This window comes from Urocitellus parryii, chromosome 9 (genome assembly GCF_045843805.1).
Source record: "Urocitellus parryii isolate mUroPar1 chromosome 9, mUroPar1.hap1, whole genome shotgun sequence".
Taxonomy (NCBI): domain Eukaryota; kingdom Metazoa; phylum Chordata; class Mammalia; order Rodentia; family Sciuridae; genus Urocitellus; species Urocitellus parryii.
In genome coordinates, this window is record NC_135539.1 from 123625760 (window position 1) to 123649057 (window position 23298).

The 23298-nt window shown below is 33.7% G+C and overlaps 1 protein-coding gene across 1 annotated transcript in view; it reads right to left on the bottom strand.

The window, feature by feature from the left end:
• Positions 1-53: 53 nt before the first annotated feature.
• Ro60 (Ro60, Y RNA binding protein) overlaps positions 54-23298 on the bottom strand; it is a 35539-nt gene continuing 12294 nt past the window's right edge. The window contains exons 2-9 of the mRNA XM_077802600.1: positions 21352-21948; positions 18136-18356; positions 17586-17732; positions 16858-16995; positions 11129-11245; positions 10259-10372; positions 9590-9736; positions 54-7854 (exon numbers count right to left, since the gene is read on the bottom strand). Coding sequence (XP_077658726.1) covers positions 7702-7854; positions 9590-9736; positions 10259-10372; positions 11129-11245; positions 16858-16995; positions 17586-17732; positions 18136-18356; positions 21352-21931 — 1617 coding nt within the window. The 5' untranslated portion in view covers positions 21932-21948 and the 3' untranslated portion in view covers positions 54-7701. The remainder of the gene's footprint in view (positions 7855-9589; positions 9737-10258; positions 10373-11128; positions 11246-16857; positions 16996-17585; positions 17733-18135; positions 18357-21351; positions 21949-23298) is intronic.

The following is a 23298-nucleotide window of genomic DNA, read 5'->3' on the forward strand; positions in this document are numbered from 1 at the left end:
TCTTGAGCAAGAGATGATATTTATAACCAAAGGGGTAGTTATATCATAAGAATGCATTTAATTAGGAATTTATATATGAATTTTACAGCCAAGAGCTAGGAGTTAAGCATTTGAAATTATTCCCTATAGCATTCAGGAGTTAACTCCTTACCTTGTGTAGCTTTCAGTAGTAAGGACTGATGTGAGTTTCTTTCAAATTTAAGGTTCTCATTAATAACAGTTGTGAATCAGGTAGGGATATCTTCTACCATATTGTGTAAAGCCTTCACATTCTACTTCTAGAGCAATGTATGTCTTATACATTAAAATTCATAGAATGGAATGAATTTTACCTTGGGGAAACCAAATGACTCATTTAGTGACTTGATAGTTCCAGGGAACAAAAATTGAAATGGAGGAAGATTTCAGCATTGTATAAAGATGAACTTTTGAAAACAGTTCACAAGTGAACCCAGGGGCACTTTACTTTTGAGTTACATCCCTAGTTTTTTAGTTTTTATTTTGAGACAAGGTTTTGTTAAATTGTCTAGGCTGGCCTCAAACTTGAATCATCCTGCCTCAGGCTCCCTAGTTCCAGGAATTAAACGTATGTGCCAATGTACCTGGCTCTTGATTTTAAATACAGAACTAATTATCCAAATACTTGAAGTTTTGGTGAGTATATTCTGATGCAACTTGTTCTCACTCTTTGGTATTATTCTATACCTCAGACCTGATAACTTTTATGGAAAGTTTTACAGGGATTGAGATAATTTCTTTAAATTGACACTGACACAAAATGTTTTTATTTACCTAGTTCAGTTTTTTTTTTGTTAGTGTAGCTCAAAAACAAGTTTTAAGAATTTGCATTTTCACTAAATCAAATTGTCTTGATCCTGTACTAGATCTCTACTGGAAAAGAATCCCCAATCATACATACTTTACCCACTGAGCTATATCCCTAACCTAAAATTCTTATTTTTTAAAAATAAACATAAACAGACGTTTTTCTGATGTGCATAGTATTTATTTGGTACCCCTATCAATTTCTACAATAAACAGATCAGAAGCAGTTCACATAGTGCCCACCTGTACTCCACATCTAAATGAATTACAAGTTGAGCATCTCTAATCCAAACATCCAAAATCTGAAATGCTCCAGAATTGGACACTTTGTGGGCCCTGACATGATACCACAAATGAAAAAATCCATACTTGACCTCATGTGGAGGTCACAGTCAAATGCAGGTGCATTTTATAAAATCACCTTCAGGCTAGGTATATAGAATATCCCCCAAATATTATGAATATGTATATGCAAATATTCCAAAATCTGAAAAATTCCAAACACTTCTGTGTTCTAAGCATGTCAGATAAGGGATACTCAAACTATATTTAGTAGGGTATTTTGCAAGGCTGGAAAGAAGTAGTCAAGATTTTTCACCATAGTTGGTGAAAACTTTAATCATGAAATAAATTTAATCATAAGCACATTTATCCATTCCCAATCAGAAAACAGCAAAATTACATTAGATGTATTATTTACAGTGAAAACTTGGAAGACTTGACAAAGCATCTATCAATAATCTTAAGAAAACTCCGCGTGCCCCCATTAAGGGTTTTCCTTAGAAATGAAATAAACACCAAACATGTTTATGAAACATCAAACTTTATATACCTTTAAGCACCAGCTTGACAATTTATTCTTTTAGTTTTATAAAATATTCCTGCTTTGAAAGGCAAAGTGAATGTAAAAATGCAAATGTAATTAAATTACTGACCTGCAAATATTATTATTGCAATGGTCTCAATGTTTTAATACTATATTCACTTCTTTGAATTTGTTTGTAGGCTTGAAACAAAATATTTGCCTTCTGTCTCAAAATATTCCCTTAAAAATTAATCATTTTTGGGACTGTACAACTGTATTTGTCATTCATACTGTTAAATATATGAACTTGGTCCATGGCAGTCATGTTGTAGTCATAAAGCCCAGCTTTTTGGATAACTGGTTATACAAAACAATAAAAAATTCTAAACTACCATATATTATTGATGTTAACAGTCACATATGTATAACACATCAGTGTACCCAGATTATCCTATTAATGTGTTTAAATTACTAATTTACAATCAGGTTTTAAACTTAGCAGTTAAATTTCCATTCATTATGTAAAATTAAAAGCTCTAGAAAGACTCTTTGAATTCTGTACTTCAGAAACATTATAACACTATTAAGGCATTACTTAATAAACAGACCCCAAAGAAAGTAACTAGTATGTCTGTATAGGAGAGCTAGTCATATTTTAAGGCAGTCAAAAGGGTCATTTTTCACTTTAAGGCTCTTATATATTTAAATTTATTTTATACAGACGTTAGTCTGAATAATTTAAATATTTATCAAGTGACCAATTAGGGAACTCAAAGCCTTTACTAAAGTAAATGGGCAGTTTGGAATTAGATTATAACATTCCCCACTTCCACTCCTCCCCCTTAAAAGATTATTCCATATATATCCATCTCATCCCTTTGGACAATTTCTTCATACTCACAAGCTGGCAATTAAAATAAGAAAATCGAACTCAAACACATTACAAAATTTGTGTCTTGTCACACCATACAAAATTATATGTAGTTTAGAGTAACAGTGCAATAAAAATGTTTTTGTTTTTTACTATCCACTATGTAAAACATTTTAAATTTAATTTGGTTATGTAGGGATTCTAAAGTTTACATTGCAAATAAAACCTAGTAGGTATTTTAACAGAAGTTTAAGTAATGTTTAATATAGCATTCCAACAACTTTATATTTAACTTCATTCACTATCTTTGACAGTCTAAATGTTTATTAAGTGAAACCAGTAGAAATATTAACTAATTTACTATTTGGTTAAGTATAGATTCTGCTAACTTATAAAGTGCAGAAAATTAAACATTTTAAAATTAAAAACTACATGTCACTTGTGTTCGTAAAGTAAATATGCACGGAAGGACTAAGTAAAATAGAAGCAAAAGGAAAAAACTCTTCAGAATCAGAAACAACCTTTTGTGGATTTTTATTCACCTTAATTTCAGTAACAGAATCCTATAATATATTCACTTTTCTATCACTTTCCTGTATACCTTGGTATTTGGGATTAGGAAAATGTGCAGTTTATTATAACTTTATTCAAAAAGTATGATTAGCTACATTAGTTTTCTACATAAAAATATTATCTTAGAATTATCTTCTTAAAGTAAATTCCATAATTTTTCAGAAAAGCAAATAAAAATTTACCAATTAAAAAGTATTTAATTCCAATACAGGTTATATACAAGGCTTTTTATGCTGTAAGCTGTGTTTGTGGCGAGGGATGAGGGAGTTTACTCAGTGAAATACTTAATATGAACATGAGATATGGTATTTTATTAAAGACTAGTTAGTTATTTTTCTGTTTTGGTACCAGGTATTGAACCCAGGGCACTGTACCACCAAGCTATATTATCAGCTCTTTTTGTTTGAGATAGGGTCTTGCCAAGTTTAGAGTAACAGGGAATTTTCCTAGTTGCTAAGGCTGGCTTAGAACTTTTGATCCCCCTCTCAGCATCCCAAGTCACTGGGATTTTAGGTGTGTGCCGCTACACTTGGCTAGAGTAGTTAACTATTTTCTAACGAGTGCTTGTACATTAGAGCAGTTCCCTTCAACACAGGTAGGTACATCTACAAATACAAATGAAGGGTCAATCACTGATATTAGTGAAAGACCACACAATTTCTGGAAACATTTAATACATTTTTTATTATATAACTTGATTTGGAGAGACAACATACCAATCTGGTTATTGCTCTAAGAGACCTGTCATTATAAATTTGAAAAAAATATGACCTTAAATCTGTATGAAACAAAGAGCAGTCTAAAAGACATTCATCTCTCTTAAATTTGGTTGATTTTCCTGTCATTTAATTACCCAGGTAGATAAGACTAGAAAAAAAGATGGTGAAAATGTTAGAAGAAAGGAATTTTAAAAGGGGTGGGGGAAGGTATAAAAGGAATTTCTATTAAATAAGATAAAGGTGAAGACATCGGGCAAACACTAAGTAAAATCCATACAATATATAGTAATTTCATAGCTTAACATTTTCTTAGTCTTTCTTGTTCATGTTTATATTGAGGGTATATGACAGTGCCTTAAATCACGCCAACCTGTGGTATTAAGACTAGACTTCAGCTTTTAAACTTCAGTTTATGTTGTCAGACCCTCAAATTTAATCAGTAATTCTGCCTTATCTTTCCAAAACTTAATACATATATTTTTGCAAAATGTAGGGGAAAAAAAGAACCCAATAAATGGTATTTCATCATTTTTAGACTTATTATTTTAAAAGCTCATGCAAATGTGTTATATTATCCCCTTAGATATAGTTTTTTCATCTATCCAAGAGGCTGTTAGTGTTAGAATATATTTCTTCCTTCTTTATCAGAGTGTTGTGAATTTTTAGTCAATATATTATCTGTGAAAATCTTTCTTCTGCATTTTTCCATTCTGAACAGCAATGTTTAAAAAAATTACGTGGCCTAATGAACTAGTTTTCTAAAACATTTTAATCCTTCAAAACTCATATCTATTAACAAGAATATTTTTAATTAAAAAAGTTCTAACTAGTATCGTGAGCCTTTTAATTTTTCAATAATAAATCAGATTCTTCCACTACCCAAGCATCAAATGTTACTTTATGAAAACTGCAAGAACAGAATAGGTTGAGTCACAACCACACAGTTAAGTGAGAAAGCAGGGGCTGGGGATGTGGCTCAAGCGGTAGCGCGCTCGCCTGGCATGCGTGCGACCCGGGTTCGATCCTCAGCACCACATACAAAGATGTTGTGTCCGCCGGAAAAAAAAAAAAAAGTTCTCTCTCTCTTTAAAAAAAAAAAAAAAAAAAGTGAGAAAGCAAAAGAGGTTCCAATGGTGCAACACTAAATTTCATTCACAACCATATGGCCATACTAACATTCTCTTAAAATAGTTATTTAGCTAATGTTTTAATAAATAGAATTTCCAAAGAATTTCAACTAAGAAAAGGTGAGACTGTAAATTCATTTTTTATTTTACTAATTACAACTATATCTTGGAAATATGTCATTACCTAGGACTCTAACAACTGAGTTGTATCCCCAGCCCAGGACTGTTTTTAAAAGCAGTATTTTCCCCAATATTAATGTAACAGTAATCCTAGAAGTAATTCAGAAAATAAAGCTTGTTTATCACTCAAGTACATTCTATTTATAATGAGGTAAAGTCTTTTACTTTTTTCTATAGGACTGTTATATAGCAACATAGCTTATTAAAACAATAATTGTGCTTCAGGATTACTATGAATTAAAAATGATAATGTTTACATCTGTTTTTCTACTCTTAAAGCAATCATGTATATACATTTCCTTAAAAGTTTTCAATAATTCTATTTTCTGAGAATAATTCTATTCTTCTAAGTGAATGTGTTCCCACGATGTGGGGAGTGAAAAGTGTAACGGGAATGAAGAGACCAAGATTTGTAGATCACGTATAGTGTTAAGAGAATCAAATTCCGTTTTGAACCTTGGGTCTCCAGATGAAATTCAAAAGTTAGTTTTTAAGTTTCTAAGGTATCATTCAAGCTCTAAAGTGTCATAATTTGAAAGTAAAATTATGTTCTCTGGTGGCTTCTTTCAGTTTTCCTTTCATATTTGTCATTCTTAAATCTTACTCTAATGCATTTAATTAGGCCTATCTAAATACTTCAAAAAGTCTCCTCTAATACATTTTTCTGATGGGTTTAAAATTAGCTCCTATATTTGTATGAAAGCTCTATCTAAATAGCACATAACTGAAGTTAAGTAAACATTTATATTATATTCTATTTAACAGTTCTATTAGGAATAAAAAATCATATTTTTGAAGATCTTGGGTTCTTCAAATTTGATCTGAACTTAATACTGTATCAAAAGTGGCTGTTAAATCCACTCCATGCTTGATAGAGGGTTAAAACCAGAAAAACATCAGAAACAATGTGTATCTGGAATGGGAGATACAACTAGCTTTGTGGACCAAAAATCTCTTAGGTAAATAACTGTTACTAGTTTTAAAAACTGCTATTAGTTGTCTTGCAGGAATAGCTAAATATCAAAGCCACCATTAATATGCCAAATACATTTGAAAAGAACATTTTCTTATTGTTCCCAAAGCCCCAAACTACTATGAAAATAGAATACATATTCAAATCCTCATACTATTAAAGTCACCTTGCCTCCAAAACATAAAATCTCTAATTCCCAAGCACATAGGTGGTTATAATTTATGTTTACTATTGTTTTACATTTATCATAAGAGCTTTAAGAACCCTAAAAAAATCTTTATTTAATATTTAAAGAACAATGCATAGAAATGCAAGTTTTACATGTAACAGCTATCTTAGACAACCTTTATAGAATGATGAGAATAGATACTAACATTTCAACAGATTGCTTTAATGTTAAACTTCCTAATGAAGATGGGATACTTGTTCAAGAAAATAATGCATATGTTAGTGTAATGTAAAGGAAGTTTAATACACATAAACAAAAGATAAAAATAGCAATTTCCTACAGACTGGTTAGTTCAAAATATGCTACTCAAAAACTGCTTTTCAAACCTGAAAGACATGTCTTGCCCTATCAAAAAAGAATGTTCTGTCACAAAAATGGATTGTGGACATGTTTACTATTAGAAAATATTTAAAACCCATTTATAATTGACTAGAAAAAGTAATTAAAACAATTTTTAAGAGTAAGGAAAAGGCAGTTGAGATTCTAATTATTATACTGTTAAGATTATGAAGAGGGAACTCAAATTCTTGAAATGTTATTTCCATTTGTGAGTATGCAAAACAAAAATGTGACGACATGAGGCTATGTTGTTATTTAGAGGAAATCACTGTCAAGTTACAGCCTTCATTCAGAGCAATAAAACACAATAAACAAAGAAAACCAATTCCACACCCAACAAATTTTAGTCTCTTCAGGCCCTATAACATTCTTAGGGTTTTCCCATTATGTTTCTTCTTAATGGTAACAGATTCTACAACTACAAATAAAACATCAAGAATAAAATATCTGTTTCATTGAATAAGAAAGCTGTTATTTATATGATCTTAGAAAACTCTGAAAGGAAATTTTAAAACTCACTCATAATTTAATCATGTGTCTTAAGTTTTTTATCCGATATATATAAAAGTTTATAGATGAGTTTCATATTCCTTCACAGTTATATGGTCTAGTGCATTTCAGAGTATCTGGGTATTATCAAAGCTGTCCTTTTCCAATGAAAACATTTAAGAAAACATTAAGCACTTCTCAAATAAGTAACATGATGTGGAACTGCTTACTTTTGGATATCACCTTTTTGAAGTACAAATGTATCATTGACCAGAGCAAAACTGTTTGACTATTTTATAGTATCTATTAACAAAAAGTTCTCTATGAGAGAGAGGAAGCTGTAATATCCTGAAGCTATTTCCCAAGAGCTAGTTTAGTAGATAGAACTTTGGGCTCATCTTTATTTTTCCTTCTTCCTAGTTTTTAATTTTTTTTTTCTTTTTTTGGTAAAGTTACTTTCAATTTTGCACACACTGCACTATCATCGTTCACTGGATTGAGATTAGGTGGGAAGTAGCTGCATATTTTCAGCGATAGCAATGGACCTCTTAGGTCATGATGGTGTTTATAGTTAAATCACATCTAATGTGAAATTTCGAATTACATCCAGGGCTCCGGTATCAAAGCCGCACATATCCAACATGCCTCTATCATCTGGGTCTGCAATGGTAAAACCATTTGATGTCATTCCACAAACAATGAGTTTAGCTGGAATATTCATTTTCTGTAGAAAAAATACACAAAAAAACACCAAATACATAACAAGGTATATGTAAGGAAAAACAAAAACTTCCAATATTATAACAATTTAAATCTCTGTACCACATCTTTTACTTAAAAAGCAAATTTTTTTGGGGGGGGGTCATTTTTGTTTCAATCTTTTATTAGAGTCCAACAACATGAGCTATACAAGAATGTAAAACAAAACTGTGTAAAGAACCTACCTGAATTTCTTTGTTCTACATTTTTGTTTTATGGGTTCCACAGTACATTTTTAAGCAGCCTGGAGACTTTGTAATTATGAAACCTGTTAGGATATTCAGGGGTGCCAAACATTTTTATCAACATATCAAATGTTGGGTAATATGTGTGAATACACACAAATATAAGGAAAAAGGAAATACATCTTTGGGATTTTTTTACATTTGGTTTGTAGTTTTCATAAATATAATATATACATGTTCTACGAAAGATAAACACACACACACACACAATTTTTTTTGGTACTGGGGATGGAACCCTGGGGCAATCAACAACTAAGCCACATCATTTTATTTAGAGACTGGATCTCGCTGAGTTGCTTCAGGCCTTGCTAAATTGCTGAGGATGGCTTTGAACTCGAAATGCTCCTACCTCAGCCTCCTGAGCTGCTGGGATTACAGGCGTGCATACATAAGATCTTGTTCTCTACTTCTACATTTATTGTTAAAATAATTGAATATTTGAGAAAAACCAATAATCACTGAATGTCAGACACTACAATGAACTCTTTAAATAAATAAATAAATAATATACCTAATGTAATTGTTGTTCTGATCCTAAAAGGTAAGTACTATTATGTATTGTGACATGTATCAGTTAAGTAATCTGCTCGGATTCAGTTTGTGGAAGAGAAAGACTCAGGACTCAGACTTCAGGCTGTATTAAATCTATGTTCTATTCCTGCTCCTATGATTCTCAAAATTACATGCATCACAATTCCCTGGAAGGCCAGTTCCACCTTCAGAATTTCTGATTAGAGGTGACAGATGGAACCTAGGAATGTGCCTTTCTAATGAGGTCCCAAGTGATGCTAAGGCTGCTTGTAGGGAAACCATACTTTGAGAACAACATCTTCCTTAACAAGTCTATTTCTACTTACAGTCACAAGTCACATTTTAAGTGCTAAACAGTCCCATGTGATTAGTGGCTACCATTACTGGAATCTGTAGTTACAGAACATTTGTGTCATTTAAGAAAGCTCAGTCAGGTTGCACAGTCTAGAACATAGGTATTTCCATAAAACTTAAGACACAGATTATAGCTTTGTTTAATTTTTTATAGTTGTTTGCAAATACCACAAATGAGACTTTAATTTTTCAAAGAGTACAATGAATTATTAAAAAAAAAGTATAGCTAAGGTAAATATTTTATTACCATTTGCAATAGTATTAATAACAGCACTGCAACTAGTTTAAATAAATACATTATGTATTTGTAGTGACTTTTTATAATTTCATCTTTATTTAATTTTTATGTGGTGCTCAGGATCGAACCCAGCGCCCCGCGCATGCCAGGCAAGCACCTTACTACTTGAGCCACATTCCCCAGCTCCACTTTTTACAATTGCAAGTACTGCTGAGTCTATAATTGACACTGGGTCTACACAAAGATCAGAGCTACTTTAGTATTTTTATTTTTTTAAACAATGAAAAAGCATGGATTATTATTCAGATGAGAAACAACAAGGTTTGTTTTACCTTTCGATACTCCTTTAGAGCAATAGCAGGATGGATGCTTCCAGCAAAGGTCTCATTATCAGTGAATACAATGAAGACATCAGCAGCTGTGTTTGTCTTTTGAGCCCAAATTATTGGAAGAGAGCAATCTGTTCCACCTGCTGGGATCTAACCCAGGGAAAAAAAACAAAAAAACCCCATGAATTAGAATAAAATTGCCCTAGTGTCCATAAATGAGATGTCTGAAATAATTACTTAAAAATACAATTTTCATGTTATTTTATTTACAGCCAATATATATATATAAAATATATGCCTTCCCTAATAAGACCATAGTTTCTTTTTAATTTTGTACTTCTCACAAGAAAACAATTTGTTCTTACATATATATAGCATGCAAGATGTCAATATAAAATTACTGTATAATACATATTAAGTAGTATTTTTTGTTTTGTTTTGTTCCTAGGGATTGAACCTAGAGGCACTTAACAAATGGGCAACATCTCCTGCCCTTTTTATTTTGATACAGGGTCTAGCTAAGTTGCTTAGGGCCTCGCTCAGTTACCGAGGCTGGCTTTGAACTTGCAATCCTCCTGCCTCAGCCTCCCAAATTGCTGGGATTATAGATGTGCGCCACCATGCCCAAGTACTTTTTTTTCATGTTAAATAAACTTAATAAAATTTTCTTACCTGATTCATAGCTATTAAAACCTGTTGTAAGGTCATATCTGTAGTCACAGGGCATGGTACCATTTCATGTGAAAAAGCAACTATAGAAGAATCCTTTTCTGTTCGTGTAACAACCTGAAAATTCAATGGTAGTAATTTTCAGCAGATTGCGGGGGAGGGGGGGAGGGAGTATAGTTTTGAAGTTTATACAACTTCATCTGAAACAAACAACACTATGATGCTTGTTTTATTTCTAAACTTATACTACCGTGCAACAATAAAGTAATAAGTCAGTGGTAATATAGTTTACACGAACTTACAAAGAAGCTGGTTTAAAAAAAAAAAAAGCCACTTTTCACAATAATCCTTTGGAGCAAATAAAGACTATATTCTCATTTTATTAAATTAGGAATAAATTCACAGTAATAAAAAAAACCCCTGAAAACAAAAACACCCAAATAATTTTCCTGGCTCTATGTTTTCTGATATCTTTGTCATCAATATTTTAAAACATATTTATTTTTTTATTTTAGCTGTGTATGGACACAGATTTTTATTTTTTAATATGTTGCTGAGAATCGTGTGTGCCTCACACGTGCTAGGCAAGCTCTCTACCACTGATCCACAACCCTAGCCCTTTGTCATTAATTTTTAAGCATTATCTACTTCCTCAAAAATACTATTAATATTTATTATTATATAATTTAAAATTTCAATTCTGACTATTCCTTAGAAATAATTTTCAATATACTTAAGTCTTCTTTACAAAATTCTTTAAATATAAAATTAAGTGAAAAAAAGATTGTTGATATACCTCCCTTTATAATTTAATCCCATAGTAAACAATTTCTCAGAGGAGCAAACACTCTAAAATATTTTATGTGTTCTCACCATGCACATTGCTGCAGCAACAGTACTAGCATTGAGTATACTACCCAAAACTCTTTGGTTCATAGAAGCACTGACATCAACAGCCAGCAAGAAACGCTTTCCAGTTGGCTCAACTGTCTAAAGAGAAAACAAAACAATCATTAAAAGAAGTCTCAGAAACTGTAAAATAAGAATTTTATTTCCTTACTTTTCATTCAAAAGAGTCTCTAATTTTTTTTTTTTTTTTGTACCAGGGAATTGAACTCAGGGGTACTTAACTACTGAGCCACATCCCCAGCCCTATTTTGTATTTTATTTAGAGACAGGGTCTCACTGAGTTGCTTAGTGCCTTGCTTTTTGCTTAGCTTGGCTTTGAACTCTCATTCCTCCTGCCTCAGCTTCTCTAGCTGCTTGGATTACAGGCATGTGCCACTGGGCCTGGCTTTTTTTTTTTTTTTTTATTTTTTTATTTTTTTTTAGTTCTCGGCGGACACAACATCTTTGTTGGTATGTGGTGCTGAGGATCGAACCCGGGCCGCACGCACGCTAGGCAAGCGCGCTACCGCTTGAGCCACATCCCCAGCTCTGGGCCTGGCTTTTTAAAAAAAAATATATGTATTTTTAGCTGTTGATGGGCCTGTATTTATATATTTGTATGTGGTGCTGAGGCGAAACCCTGTGCCTCACACATGCTAGACAAGCACTCAGCCACTGAGCCACAACCCCAGCCGACCGACCTTCTAATTTTTGACACACCAACCAAGACAACTATTCAAAACTGATTAGCTTGCCAAATTAGTGGTGCACACCTATATTACAGTGATTCAGGAGGCTGTGGTGGGAGGATCCTATGTTCCAGGCCAGCCTCTGCAATGTAGTGAGATCTTGTCTCAAAATAAAAAACTAAAAAGGGGAACTAGGGATGTAACTCCCTGGGTTCAATCCCCAGCACTACAAAAACAAAAACAAAAAACCCCCAAACCAAAAACCAAACAAACAAACAAACAAACAAAAACAAACCAAACCAAACCAAAAAAGCTTATTAGCTCTTAGTTCAGTTCAGGTCAAACAAAGGAAATATGAAAATCTAATAATTTAATTGAAAGAAGTCATTATGCTATTTTTTAAAAAAATTTTCATCTTTAAGGCAAAATAGGAACTTCTAGGAAGAAATCTTTCATTGTGGTAAAATGTAGGTAAAGAAGTGGCCAGACACCAAGCACAGTCGCCCACACCTGTGTACAATTTTAAACATTCTTTTTGCTTTTTAAAAGAGAGTAATGTGGGGGCTGGGGATGTGGCTCAAGCGGTAGCGCGCTCGCCTGGCATGCGTGCAGCCCGGGTTCGATCCTCAGCACCACATACAAACAAAGATGTTGTGTCCGCCGAGAACTAAAAAAATAAATATTAAAAATTCTCTCTCTCTCTCTCTCTCTCCTCTCTCACTCTCTCTTTAAAAAAAAAAAAAAGAGAGTAATGTGTTTTATTATACACTTTTTAGTTGTCGATGGACTCTTATTTGTTTATATGTGGTGCTGAGAATTGAACCCAGTGGCTCACACTAGGCAAGTTCTCTACCAATGAGCTACAACCCTAGCCCAATTTTAACCATTCGTAAGTGTAGAATACAGTGGCATTAAGTACATTCACAATGTTGTATAACCATTATTTTTATTTTAAGAACCTTTTCATTATCCTAAATGAAAACTTTATCATCAGTCCCAACTTGCCCTAGTATCTGTTATAGGCAGATTCTTTTTCATTTGTTTTTGGGTATTGGGGATAGATTGAAGCCAGCAGAGCTTTACCAGGGAACTATATAACTAGTCCTTTTTATTTTTTGAGACAGGGTACAGCTAAGGTTGGCCTTGAATCTGTGGTCCTCCTAATTTAAGCCTTCTGAGTTGCTGGGATTGCCGGTGTGTGCTACTAGGCCAAGCATCTGGCCACTTCTATACTATTTTTTCTCTCTCAAAATTTGCCTATTCAGGCTGGGTGGAGTGGCGCACACCTGTAATCCCAGTGGTTCAGGAGGCTGAGACAGGAGGATTACGAGTTCAAAGCCAGTCTCAGCAATAGCGAGGCACTAAGCAACTCAGTGAGACCCTGTCTCTAAATAAAATACAAGATAGGGCTGGGGATGTGACTCAGTGATCGAGTGCCCCCTGTGTTCAACTCCGAAACCAAAACCAAAAACACCCCAAAGTGACTATTCAGGATATATCATATAATGCAATCATATAATACTTGCTCTTTTATGTCTGGCTTGTTTCACTTAGCATAAAGTTTTCAAGGTTTATCCATGTTATAGTATTCATCAAATTTCACTGCTTTAAGGCTAAATCATATTCTATTCTATTCTATGTGTATAAAACACTTAATCTGTTAATCTTTTGATGAATACTTGGGTTGTTTTGTCTTATGGCTGTAGTGAATAATGCTGCTATAAATACTGCTATACATATATCTGTTTTGAGTACCTGTTCCAATTATTTAGGATATACACATAGGGGTAGAACTGCTAAATGGAATGATAACTTTATGTTTTAACTTTTTGAGCCCTTGTTTTTCCCAGGGGCTGCAACATTTTATATTCTCATTAGTAATACAACAAAGTTTTGATTTCTCCACATTCTTTCCAATATTTATTTTATGCTTTTTAATATTAGTCGTCCAATTAGGTGTAAAATGTACATCACTGTGGTTTTCATTTGCATTTCCCTATTGACTAATGAAGATGAGTATATTTTCATTTTTTTATTGGTCATTTAGAAATCTTTGGAAAAAAGTACTTTGCCTACTTTTAAACTGAATTATTTGTATTTTGCTGTTGGATTTAGGAATTCTTTTTATACATGGACAGTAAACCCTTATCAAATAGATGATCTGCAAGTATTTTCTTCCATAGTATAGGTTATTTTTTCATTCTTTTTCTTTTTCCTTGCTGGGGATGGAACCCAGGGATTCACACTTACTAGAGAAGCACTCTACCACTGAGCCACAACTACGGTCATTTTTAGCTCTTAAATGGTCACTGATCCACTGTGTACTATTTTTTATAGTGTAAGGAGCCAGCCTAACTTCATTCTTATGCACATGAATATGTAGTTTTTCTAGCACCATTGGTTGAAGACTGCTTTTCTCCATTGAAATATCTCAAAATTCTTCTTAAAAAAAAAAATCAACTGACCATATGTCAGGGTTTATTTCTGAATTCAGAGTATTTTGATTACTGTAGTTTTATAATAAGTTTTGAAATACAGAAGTGTGAGTCCTCCAACTTACTTCTTTCAAAGATTGTTTTGGCTACCTGGGGTCATATGAATTTTATAGTGGGTATGAATTTTATAGTGGGTTTCTCTATTTCTACAAAACATGACATTGGGATTTGAAAGAGATTGTATTGCACCTGTAGATTGCTTTGGGTAGCACTGTGATCTTAAGCGTTCCAAACTAGAAACATGGATGTCTTTCCATTTGTCATCTTGAGTTTTATTAACAATGTTTTGCAGTTTTCAGTATGTGATTCTTGCATCTCCTTATATTTATTCCTATCTTTTGTTGTTTTTTTTGATGATACTGTAAATGAAAAAATTTTCTAAATTTCCTTTCCATTGTCATTGCTACTAGATAGATACAACTGATTATAACAAGTTAATTTCACATCCTGTAACTTTATGTTAGAGTTTGCTTGTTTTATGGTTTGTTTTGGTGTGTGGTGTGTGGATTCTCTAGAGTTTTGTACAATGTAAGATCATGGCATCAGAGGACAGGTATAATTTTACTTCTTCCTTTCCAATTTGGAATTTTCAAAATTACTTTTCTAATTGATAGAATTTATAATACTACATGGAGTTGAAATAGAAAAAGTAGACATCTTTGACCTACACCTTATCTCAGAGAAAAGTTATCAATCTTTCACCCTTCAGAGTAGGATGTTAGTTTTTTTTGGTACTGGGGATTGAAACCAGGGGAACTTTACCACTAAGCTATATTCCCAGTCCTTTTTATTTTTTGAGACAAGGTCTCACTAAGTTGCTTAGGGCCTTGCTAAGTTGCTTAGGTTGGCCTCAATCTTGTAATCCTCCTGCCCGAGTTTCTGATATTACAGGTGTGTGCCACTACACCCAGCTGTCAGGAGTTGCATATAGGAACTGAGCGCCCCTTAGCTTTGAGCGATGAGAATGTGGAGATGTGGCAAGCCAGCCATGGGCTGTGTGTGTGTGAACTATGAGCACTGAGCACACAGTGTGGACTGAAATGATGTTGCCCCTGTTTGGGTGGGTGATGTACTTTGGCTTGCTCTGCCTATGATCCCCACATAGCACATGAGATGGGCATGGAATTCCTAGATGTCCGTCAACCTGTTGATAGCAAGACATTACTAACCCCCTGAAACCTGACCCCGTGCCTCATTTGAATGGCTTCTCCCCAATAAAAGTGTTCAGCACATGCTTCGCGCTCTCTTTGTCTGTCTTGTCCCCCTTATGGGAGCTATGGCTGAGGAGTGGTCACTGACTCAAAGAAAAGGTACTTTCTATATGTTTTTATTTAGTTGCCAAATTCACTTGGAGTGACCCTGACCGATCTAATCATGTGTCGCAACACCCAGCTATGTTTTATTAAAGTTCATTTCTATCCCTTATTTATTTATAAACTGTTTTTCTTTTTTAAATTATGAAATAAGCCAGACATGGTGGTGCATGCCTGTAAACCCAGTGGCTTGGGAGGGTGAGGCGCAAGAGTGAGGCAGGAGGATCACAAGTTCAAAGCTAGCCTTAGCAAAACAGCAATGCCCTAAGCAACTCAATAAGACCTTGTCTCAAAAAAAAAAAAAAAAGGACTAGGAATGTGTTTCAGTGGTTAAGTACCCTGGGGTTCAATCCCTGGTACCAAAAAAAAAAAAAAACAAAAAAAAAAAAACAAAACATGAAATGATGTTAAGTTTTGTCAAGTGCTTCACCCTCACTCTCCAATTTAGAAGAGCATGTGTTTCTGTCCCTTCATTCTACTAATGTGATACATTACATAGACTGGTTTTTATATGTTGAATCATCCTTGCACATCAGGGATTAATATCACTTGGCAATGGTGTATAACCCTTCAAATTTACTACTGAATTTGGATGTTATTTGTTGCATATCAAGAAAACTTTAAAACCCCAAAATTTTAATTTATTATTCTGTTATGGGATTTCCATCTGAAAAACTCACTTGCTATCAAGACTGATGAAATTCATCTACCAATTAATGGAAAAAACAGGGGCAGAGAACCAAGTCATAGAAACCTACAAGAATGCAAACTTTAAAATTTAATAATTTATCAAAATGATCAAAATCATCTTAGTATAGTAGTTGCTAACCAAAGATAATAGAAAATACTTTACTTATAAACTTATGATGTTATTGCCAGTCACAGTGGTGCGTACTTGTGATTAATAGCAACCTGGGAGGCTGAGGTGGGAGGATCACAAATTCAAAGCCAGGCCAGGAACTTAGTGAAACCCTGTCTTGAAATAAAATATAAAAAGGACTGGGGATGTGGCTCAGTGGTAAAGCTCTTCTGGGTTCAATCCCCAAAACAAAAAAAACAAAAAAAACTTACATTGTTTTTTATATACCCTCTTCACATAGATTAATGAAGAACAAATGAATATATACTCTAAAATGGTTACAACTATTCATCTACCTTTAAAATGTTTTTACAAAAAATGTTAATTCCCAAGTCATTTAAAAAAAAAAAAGTCAAACCTTAAATGTTTTATAAAAAGCAGCATCTAATGCTTTTAATATTTCTTCATCAGGGCGCCACTTCAGTTTTCCTCTGAGTCCATGACCTGTTTTATAAGTTTCTAGTGCAACTAAAACATGAAATGGATGTATTCGAGCCTAGAAACAAGACAAAGATAGAAAGTAAAAGCAAAATTCAAGTTAAAAAATAGTAATTATGCATTTTCATTACATGGTGTGCTACTGTAGCTAAGAAATACATTTTATAAAGAAAAGAGAAAAATGAGGATTTTTAACCTTAGAATTCTGAGTCAGAATGTAATCTGGTATATTGGGGCTGGGGTTATAGCTCAATGGTAGAGTGCTTGCCTCTTATATGTGATGCACTGGGTTTAATCCTCAGTACCACATAAAATTGAATAAATAAAATAAAGGTATTGTGTCCACCTACAACTAAAAATATATATATTTTTAATATTTTTTAGTTGTAGATGGACACAATGTCTTTATTTTATTTATTTATTTTTATGTGCTGCTGAGGATCGAACCCAGGGCCTCAACACTTGCTAGGCAAGTGCTCTACCACTGAGCTACAGCCCCAGCCCCTAAAAATATTTTTTAAAAAATGTTAATCTGCTATAAAAGTCTCAGAACACTTAAAATATGCACTAACTACATTTCCAAAATTTAGAAGCCAACTTTTTCAGTTAGTAGATAAAGAAAAAAAAAAGATGCATGACAATACTTACCTTTTTCAACAGTTTTTCATTACATAGTTTTTCACATACTAAAGATACTTCTGAATTTCCTGGTTCAAGCACTGAATTAGCAGTCATCTTTCCTAGATTCCTTAGCAATGCAGTAAGAGGCATTTCTTGTAACAAAGCCTTCCATACCTATAGAAAGGAATGTAAAGAATCAAGGAGAAATGAACTGAGTATAACACAGGTATATCAATGATAGGAGTTTATTTTCCAAGGCTTTTATTTAGACTTCAAAGTACTTTCAGAATGAGAATTTGTCTTAAGACTAATCAAATAAGCTTAACTTACTAGAATAAGAAAGTATGTATTTTATGAAGAAAATACAAAGATGATTTTTAAAAATTAGGCAGGATATGGTGTGGAGTGGATCTGACACAAAATGCCAATTGGACATCAGTATTAGATGTTTTAAATTAACATTAATTTCAAGACATTTTTTAGTTAATTTCTGTCTGTCTCTCTTTTTGCAAGACTGGGGATTGAATCAGGGCCTTTTACATATAATATTTCCTTTTAAAATAATTAATTTACTCACCTCTTTAGATTTTAAGTGATTTGTTAGAAGATGTTCCCTAACTAATCTATGTTCTTCTATTAGATGAATGACTTCCAGTTCATCTTTTGTGCGCTTCACTTTCTCTACAGCCTCCAGATACTTTAATAATTTTTCAGTTTCCACAGTAAGTGCTTTTTCTTTATACAATTCATGGACCTCCTTCCAGCCCTTTGTAATATATTTGGTCACAATGGCAAGTCCTTTAATAAGATAAAGAATTGAAAAGGCAGGCAGGATTACCAAGTAAAAAATAGAACATGTTTCTGGAGAATGCAGCATATGATAGCTTAACTCCCCTCAAGTGAGATGCAGTTTTCTTTACTATCACAAACATATTTAAGCAAATGGAGCAAATTAATTTAGCAAATTTTATCATTACTGTTTAAATATGAGACTTCTGGGGAAAGAAAACATCTATATCCTAAATAATTTACAGAGGCTTGTTCCCCCACCTGCCCCACAATACCAGCATTATAAACTGTAGGCAGTGCCCATTTCAGGTTCACAATCTCAGAACAATTCACAAGAATACAGATCTATGTCAATAAATAGTTATTAGTCCTTCTCTGCTTCTGAATCAATATGCTTTTCTGAATAGTAGAAATTAAGTGGAAATGGACAGGTAGGTACTTTTAAAACTGTCTTTAAAAAACAAATTAAAGCATATATATAAACAATACATATTTCAGTTAGGACATTACAGGATAAATTAAGAAAAAAGAAAAATAGTTTGCTCATTCTTTCTGTAATTTCTTCTAATAGTAGAAAGAGCTTTGTGAGTGAAGAAATAAATATTGATCTTTCTAGGTGTTCGTTTCCATATCTGTTAAAAAGGGGGGAATTCATTTACTAAATTTAAATGTCTACAAGGCAAAGTCAGACAAAGTAAGGAAATAAAACAGCCTATGGTGATGTCAAAGTCATTAGGACTGTGATGAATTGAGGAGAGCATATACTGACATGTGTTAGCCAAGTATTGCCTTAGTACTATTAAAAATGTACTTTTAAGAAGTCAGAATATGGATTTTTATGAAGTCTTCTGACTTCCATTTTTTCCTTAAAATATTTTATTGGTCAAATTAAACACAGCTAAGCAAGAATAAACCTATGTGCTATTTCTTTGAACTCTAAACAATATGAGCAAAAGTTTGTACCAATATACAGGAACTTCTAAGGTATTGTGAATCTTTTATCTTCCAGATTTTTGGTTTTGGATTGAACCCAGAGAGTGCTTAACCACTAAGCCACATCCCCAGCCCCCCCCCCCCTTTTTTTTTTTCATATTTTGTTTTGAGACAGGGTCTAGCTGAGTTGCTTAGGGCCTCACTAAGTTGCTGAGGCTTTGAACTCAAGATTCTCTTCCCTCTGCCTCCCAAGCTGTTGGGATTACAAGGTGTGCACTATTGAGCCTAGCTTTATCTTCCAGATTTTGTAATGATATATTAAACGATTAAATGTTTCATGCAAGCATGTCTTCTACATTGTCTTACCAAGGAAAATAATTTATTAAAGCAATCTTATCCTACCCAATTCTGTAATTACAGTAGCCTGCAGGTACATAATACCCAATAAATGAATCATACTTTGATTTCAGTTAGGACATTAACATATTACTTATTTTGGTAGCTTATAGTTTATTTAAAATTCATTCTGAAAAGCCAAGGGGTCCTCTAAGCCAGATATGATATTGCTATAATTAACAAGGTTTTAAATATCAGTTTTGTTCCTATCAGTTAAGAAACATCTACTAACTCTGTATTTTGTATATCAAGAAAAGAAAGCCCAGAATAACTATTTCCACAAGTTCAGAAACTAATCTGTCCAATCAGAATTAGCAATAGGTGATCTTTTAAGTCTCATACTTACTTTATTTTACTATGCAGTGTTTCAACAAACAAATTAGGCTGGGTGCCTATCTCCCTTATACTACTCAAAGATTTAAGTGCTAAAAAAAACAAAGCAGCATAACTGGGAAAAATCACAGGTAAATATTTACTTACATGACCTTAGAAAAAGCCTTTCTAAACCTAACATAAAACAAAAACCTGTGAAGGTACAAGTTTGACTACATTAAAATCCCCAACTTCAATGTGCCAGAAGCACGCCTGCATATGTATGCACATGGGCACATACACACACAAAAGACAAAGAAAAAAATGGGGGGGGGGGGTTTGCATCAATGTGTATCAATCACTAACTCCTATAATACATATTCCAAGTACTTAGAACAATGTCCATCAATAATAGGTACTCAATATTTGTTGAATGAATGAATGGTGATAATAATCAACATCAAAAAGAATAAATATGTTGAAGCAGGGGAGGGGAAATAATAATGCACTTCTACTACATACCAGAAAATATGTATGCTAAGTAAGTATTTTAAGATACATTATTATGTTTAGTTACAATAATTGTAAATGTTATCCTTCTCCCTTTTCTAATAGAGGAAGGCACAAAAACTCAGAAAGATTAATTTACTTGGCTTAAGTACACAAAGTAACAAGCAGAAATAAAATTTGAGAGGCTACATTTTCAAGTTTCATTTATGATAGAAAAAAAAAGTCAAATTTTAGACATGCTGATTTTTGCAGAAGTTCATATTTTAAATTATTTCTTCCAAGAAGTTTTTATATTCTTCCTAAGAGGGACTGATAATTATTTTAGATACAACTAACTTCAAGTCTTTTCCCATAGGTTTAGAAAAAGTACTCAAGTTACCCTGTGAAAGCTAAGGACAATTAACACCCTACATTGTTAAACTGTGCACTATCTTAAGTAGCCTTTAGGTTCCTTGGCAACAATGTTCTAGTGAGATGGGGATGAGGGGTGTCTACAGCAGTACAGTTTTGTTATCTGCCATTTGACAAGCTGGTGTTTGCTTATTACAACTTTAGTCCATACTCCATTCATAGCCCACACTCATTTGGGTAAACACTCGAGCTAGCATGGTGACATTTTAAGATTTAGATGTTAATTTGTAAAATTGTTATATGATTCTTGATTATCAATGTCTGGATTGCCTATGATTAGTTGTTAGGTGTTTAGTTCCAGGTTGGCATTAAATATTTTAATTAGTCAATCAATCTGTCTCAAAAAGGCTAATTCTTGGAAATAATTACATAATGTCAAATAAAAATTCACTATTTATTCTACAATCCATTCCCCCATACCCCATGAACATCTTATGCTTACCTTCACTGGAAGGCTTAAGATGTGATAGTCTTAACAGATCTTTGTGAGACCAGCCATTTCTTTGTTTATATTTTGTAACTGCTAGAGCAAGGGCCATGCCTCCTTTTTCATTGTACCAGTCTGCAATAGCCTTCCGGAGAGCACGACCCCACATACCACATTTCATGCTTTCCTTCAGATCTTTCTTAAATTGGATAAATGTAAAGAGATGTGTAGGAATACGACAAACTTCAGAAACAGCTTTAAATGCTGCTTGTTTTGTGCTTATGTCAGAACACTGGGAACAAATAGCAAGTGCAAAGAGCAAAGGCTCTTGCTTTATGGTTCTGCCTTCTTGACTAAATGACTTTATTTCCTGTATCACTTCATAACCTTTGCCATCTTCAATCAATCTAATTAAAGCTTCAGCATTTTCAAGGCCCAGCTTCTGTTCTTTGATATAGTAAGTCCCACCTTCAGAACCAAAACATAAGAACCGATGCAGTCTATTCATGTCAGTGACTTGCCATACATATCCATCTTCAGAATTGGCTACTTGCTTTTCATTCAGTGGCTGCATTTGATTTAGAGTTTCCTCCATTTTTCCTTTTAGGAAACCTATGAGAAAAGCAAAATGTTATTACAACTAGATGTACAAAATAAAATCATATAAAGGAAAACAATATTAATATTCACACACTGAAGTTACTGGAATCTGTTACAAACATAATTAAAAAATATCTTTAAAGCCAAGTTTTCTTTTAATATAAAATCAATATAGATGCTCTTAAGAAAAATTAGAAAAAGGAAAAAATGAAAGGAAAAGAAAAGCCCTATGTGACCACCAAAAATGACCTCTAACAAGACTTGCTTAAGTTTTTAAAATGTTCTTGCTTTGTATTTATATTTTTATAAACCAGGGAAATTCAAATACTTCAAAGCAAACAAGCTAGATTATAGCCATGGTGATATGATAATTAGCAGCTACAACTAAAGAATCATATTTCTGAGGTACATTGTCCGGGAGATGAAACAGGTAGTACAGCACCATGTCTCTAGGCCCAAAGAGGAGGAAAGGGAGAGGAAGAGATGAAGCAATGTTAACTGACTCTAGGAAATATCTTACTCCCTGAAGAACTGTAGACATATTTTTTTGCTGCCTATCCAACATCCATTCCTCTTTCTCTTTTCTTTTCCAAGTCTTTCAGCCTTTCAGGGTGTTAGGCCTTTCCCTAGCCCAAAGGAGTAAACCTTGATTGCTCTAAGCTAATGGTTCTCAAACTGGATGTGCATCAAAATTATCTAAAAGGCCGATTAAAACACATACTGGTGAGTTCTACTCAGCCGTGAGTGTCTTTCATAATTAAAGAAGTCTAGGGTGAGGCCTAAGCATGTGTATTCATCACAAGTTCCTAGATGCTGCTCATGTGGTATATACTTAGCCACAATCCTGGTACTCTCATTCTCCTTGCTATGAGAGGGATATAAATTGGGTACTTGTTAGGATCCACTGCAACCTGTTTGCTGGAGTATGCTTTTCAAATCTTCTCCTCCTCCTCCTCCTGTTTTTTTTTTTTTTTTTTGATACTAGGGATTGAGCCCAGGGGCACTTAACTACTGAGCCACATCCCTAGCTCTTTTTATATTTTATTTTGAGACAGGAGCTCACTAAGTTGTTCAGGATTTCGCTGAATTGCTGAGACCGGCTTTGAACTCGTGATTTTCCATTTTCCAGCCTCAACCTACTAAGACACTTGGATTACAGTTGTGTGTCACCATGCCCAGCAAGTTTTCTTTACTCTTAAAGGGGGCTTAGGCTCTTGAAAAGGCATGTTTCTCTTTACTGCCCTCTGATATTATCATCTGCAAGTGACAGTGGGTAGTGAAACTGTCTACAGACCATGAAAAGAGTCAGATTTTGAGGACATGTCAAGGAATCTGAGATCCTTGAGCTCCCTGCGACCAAAT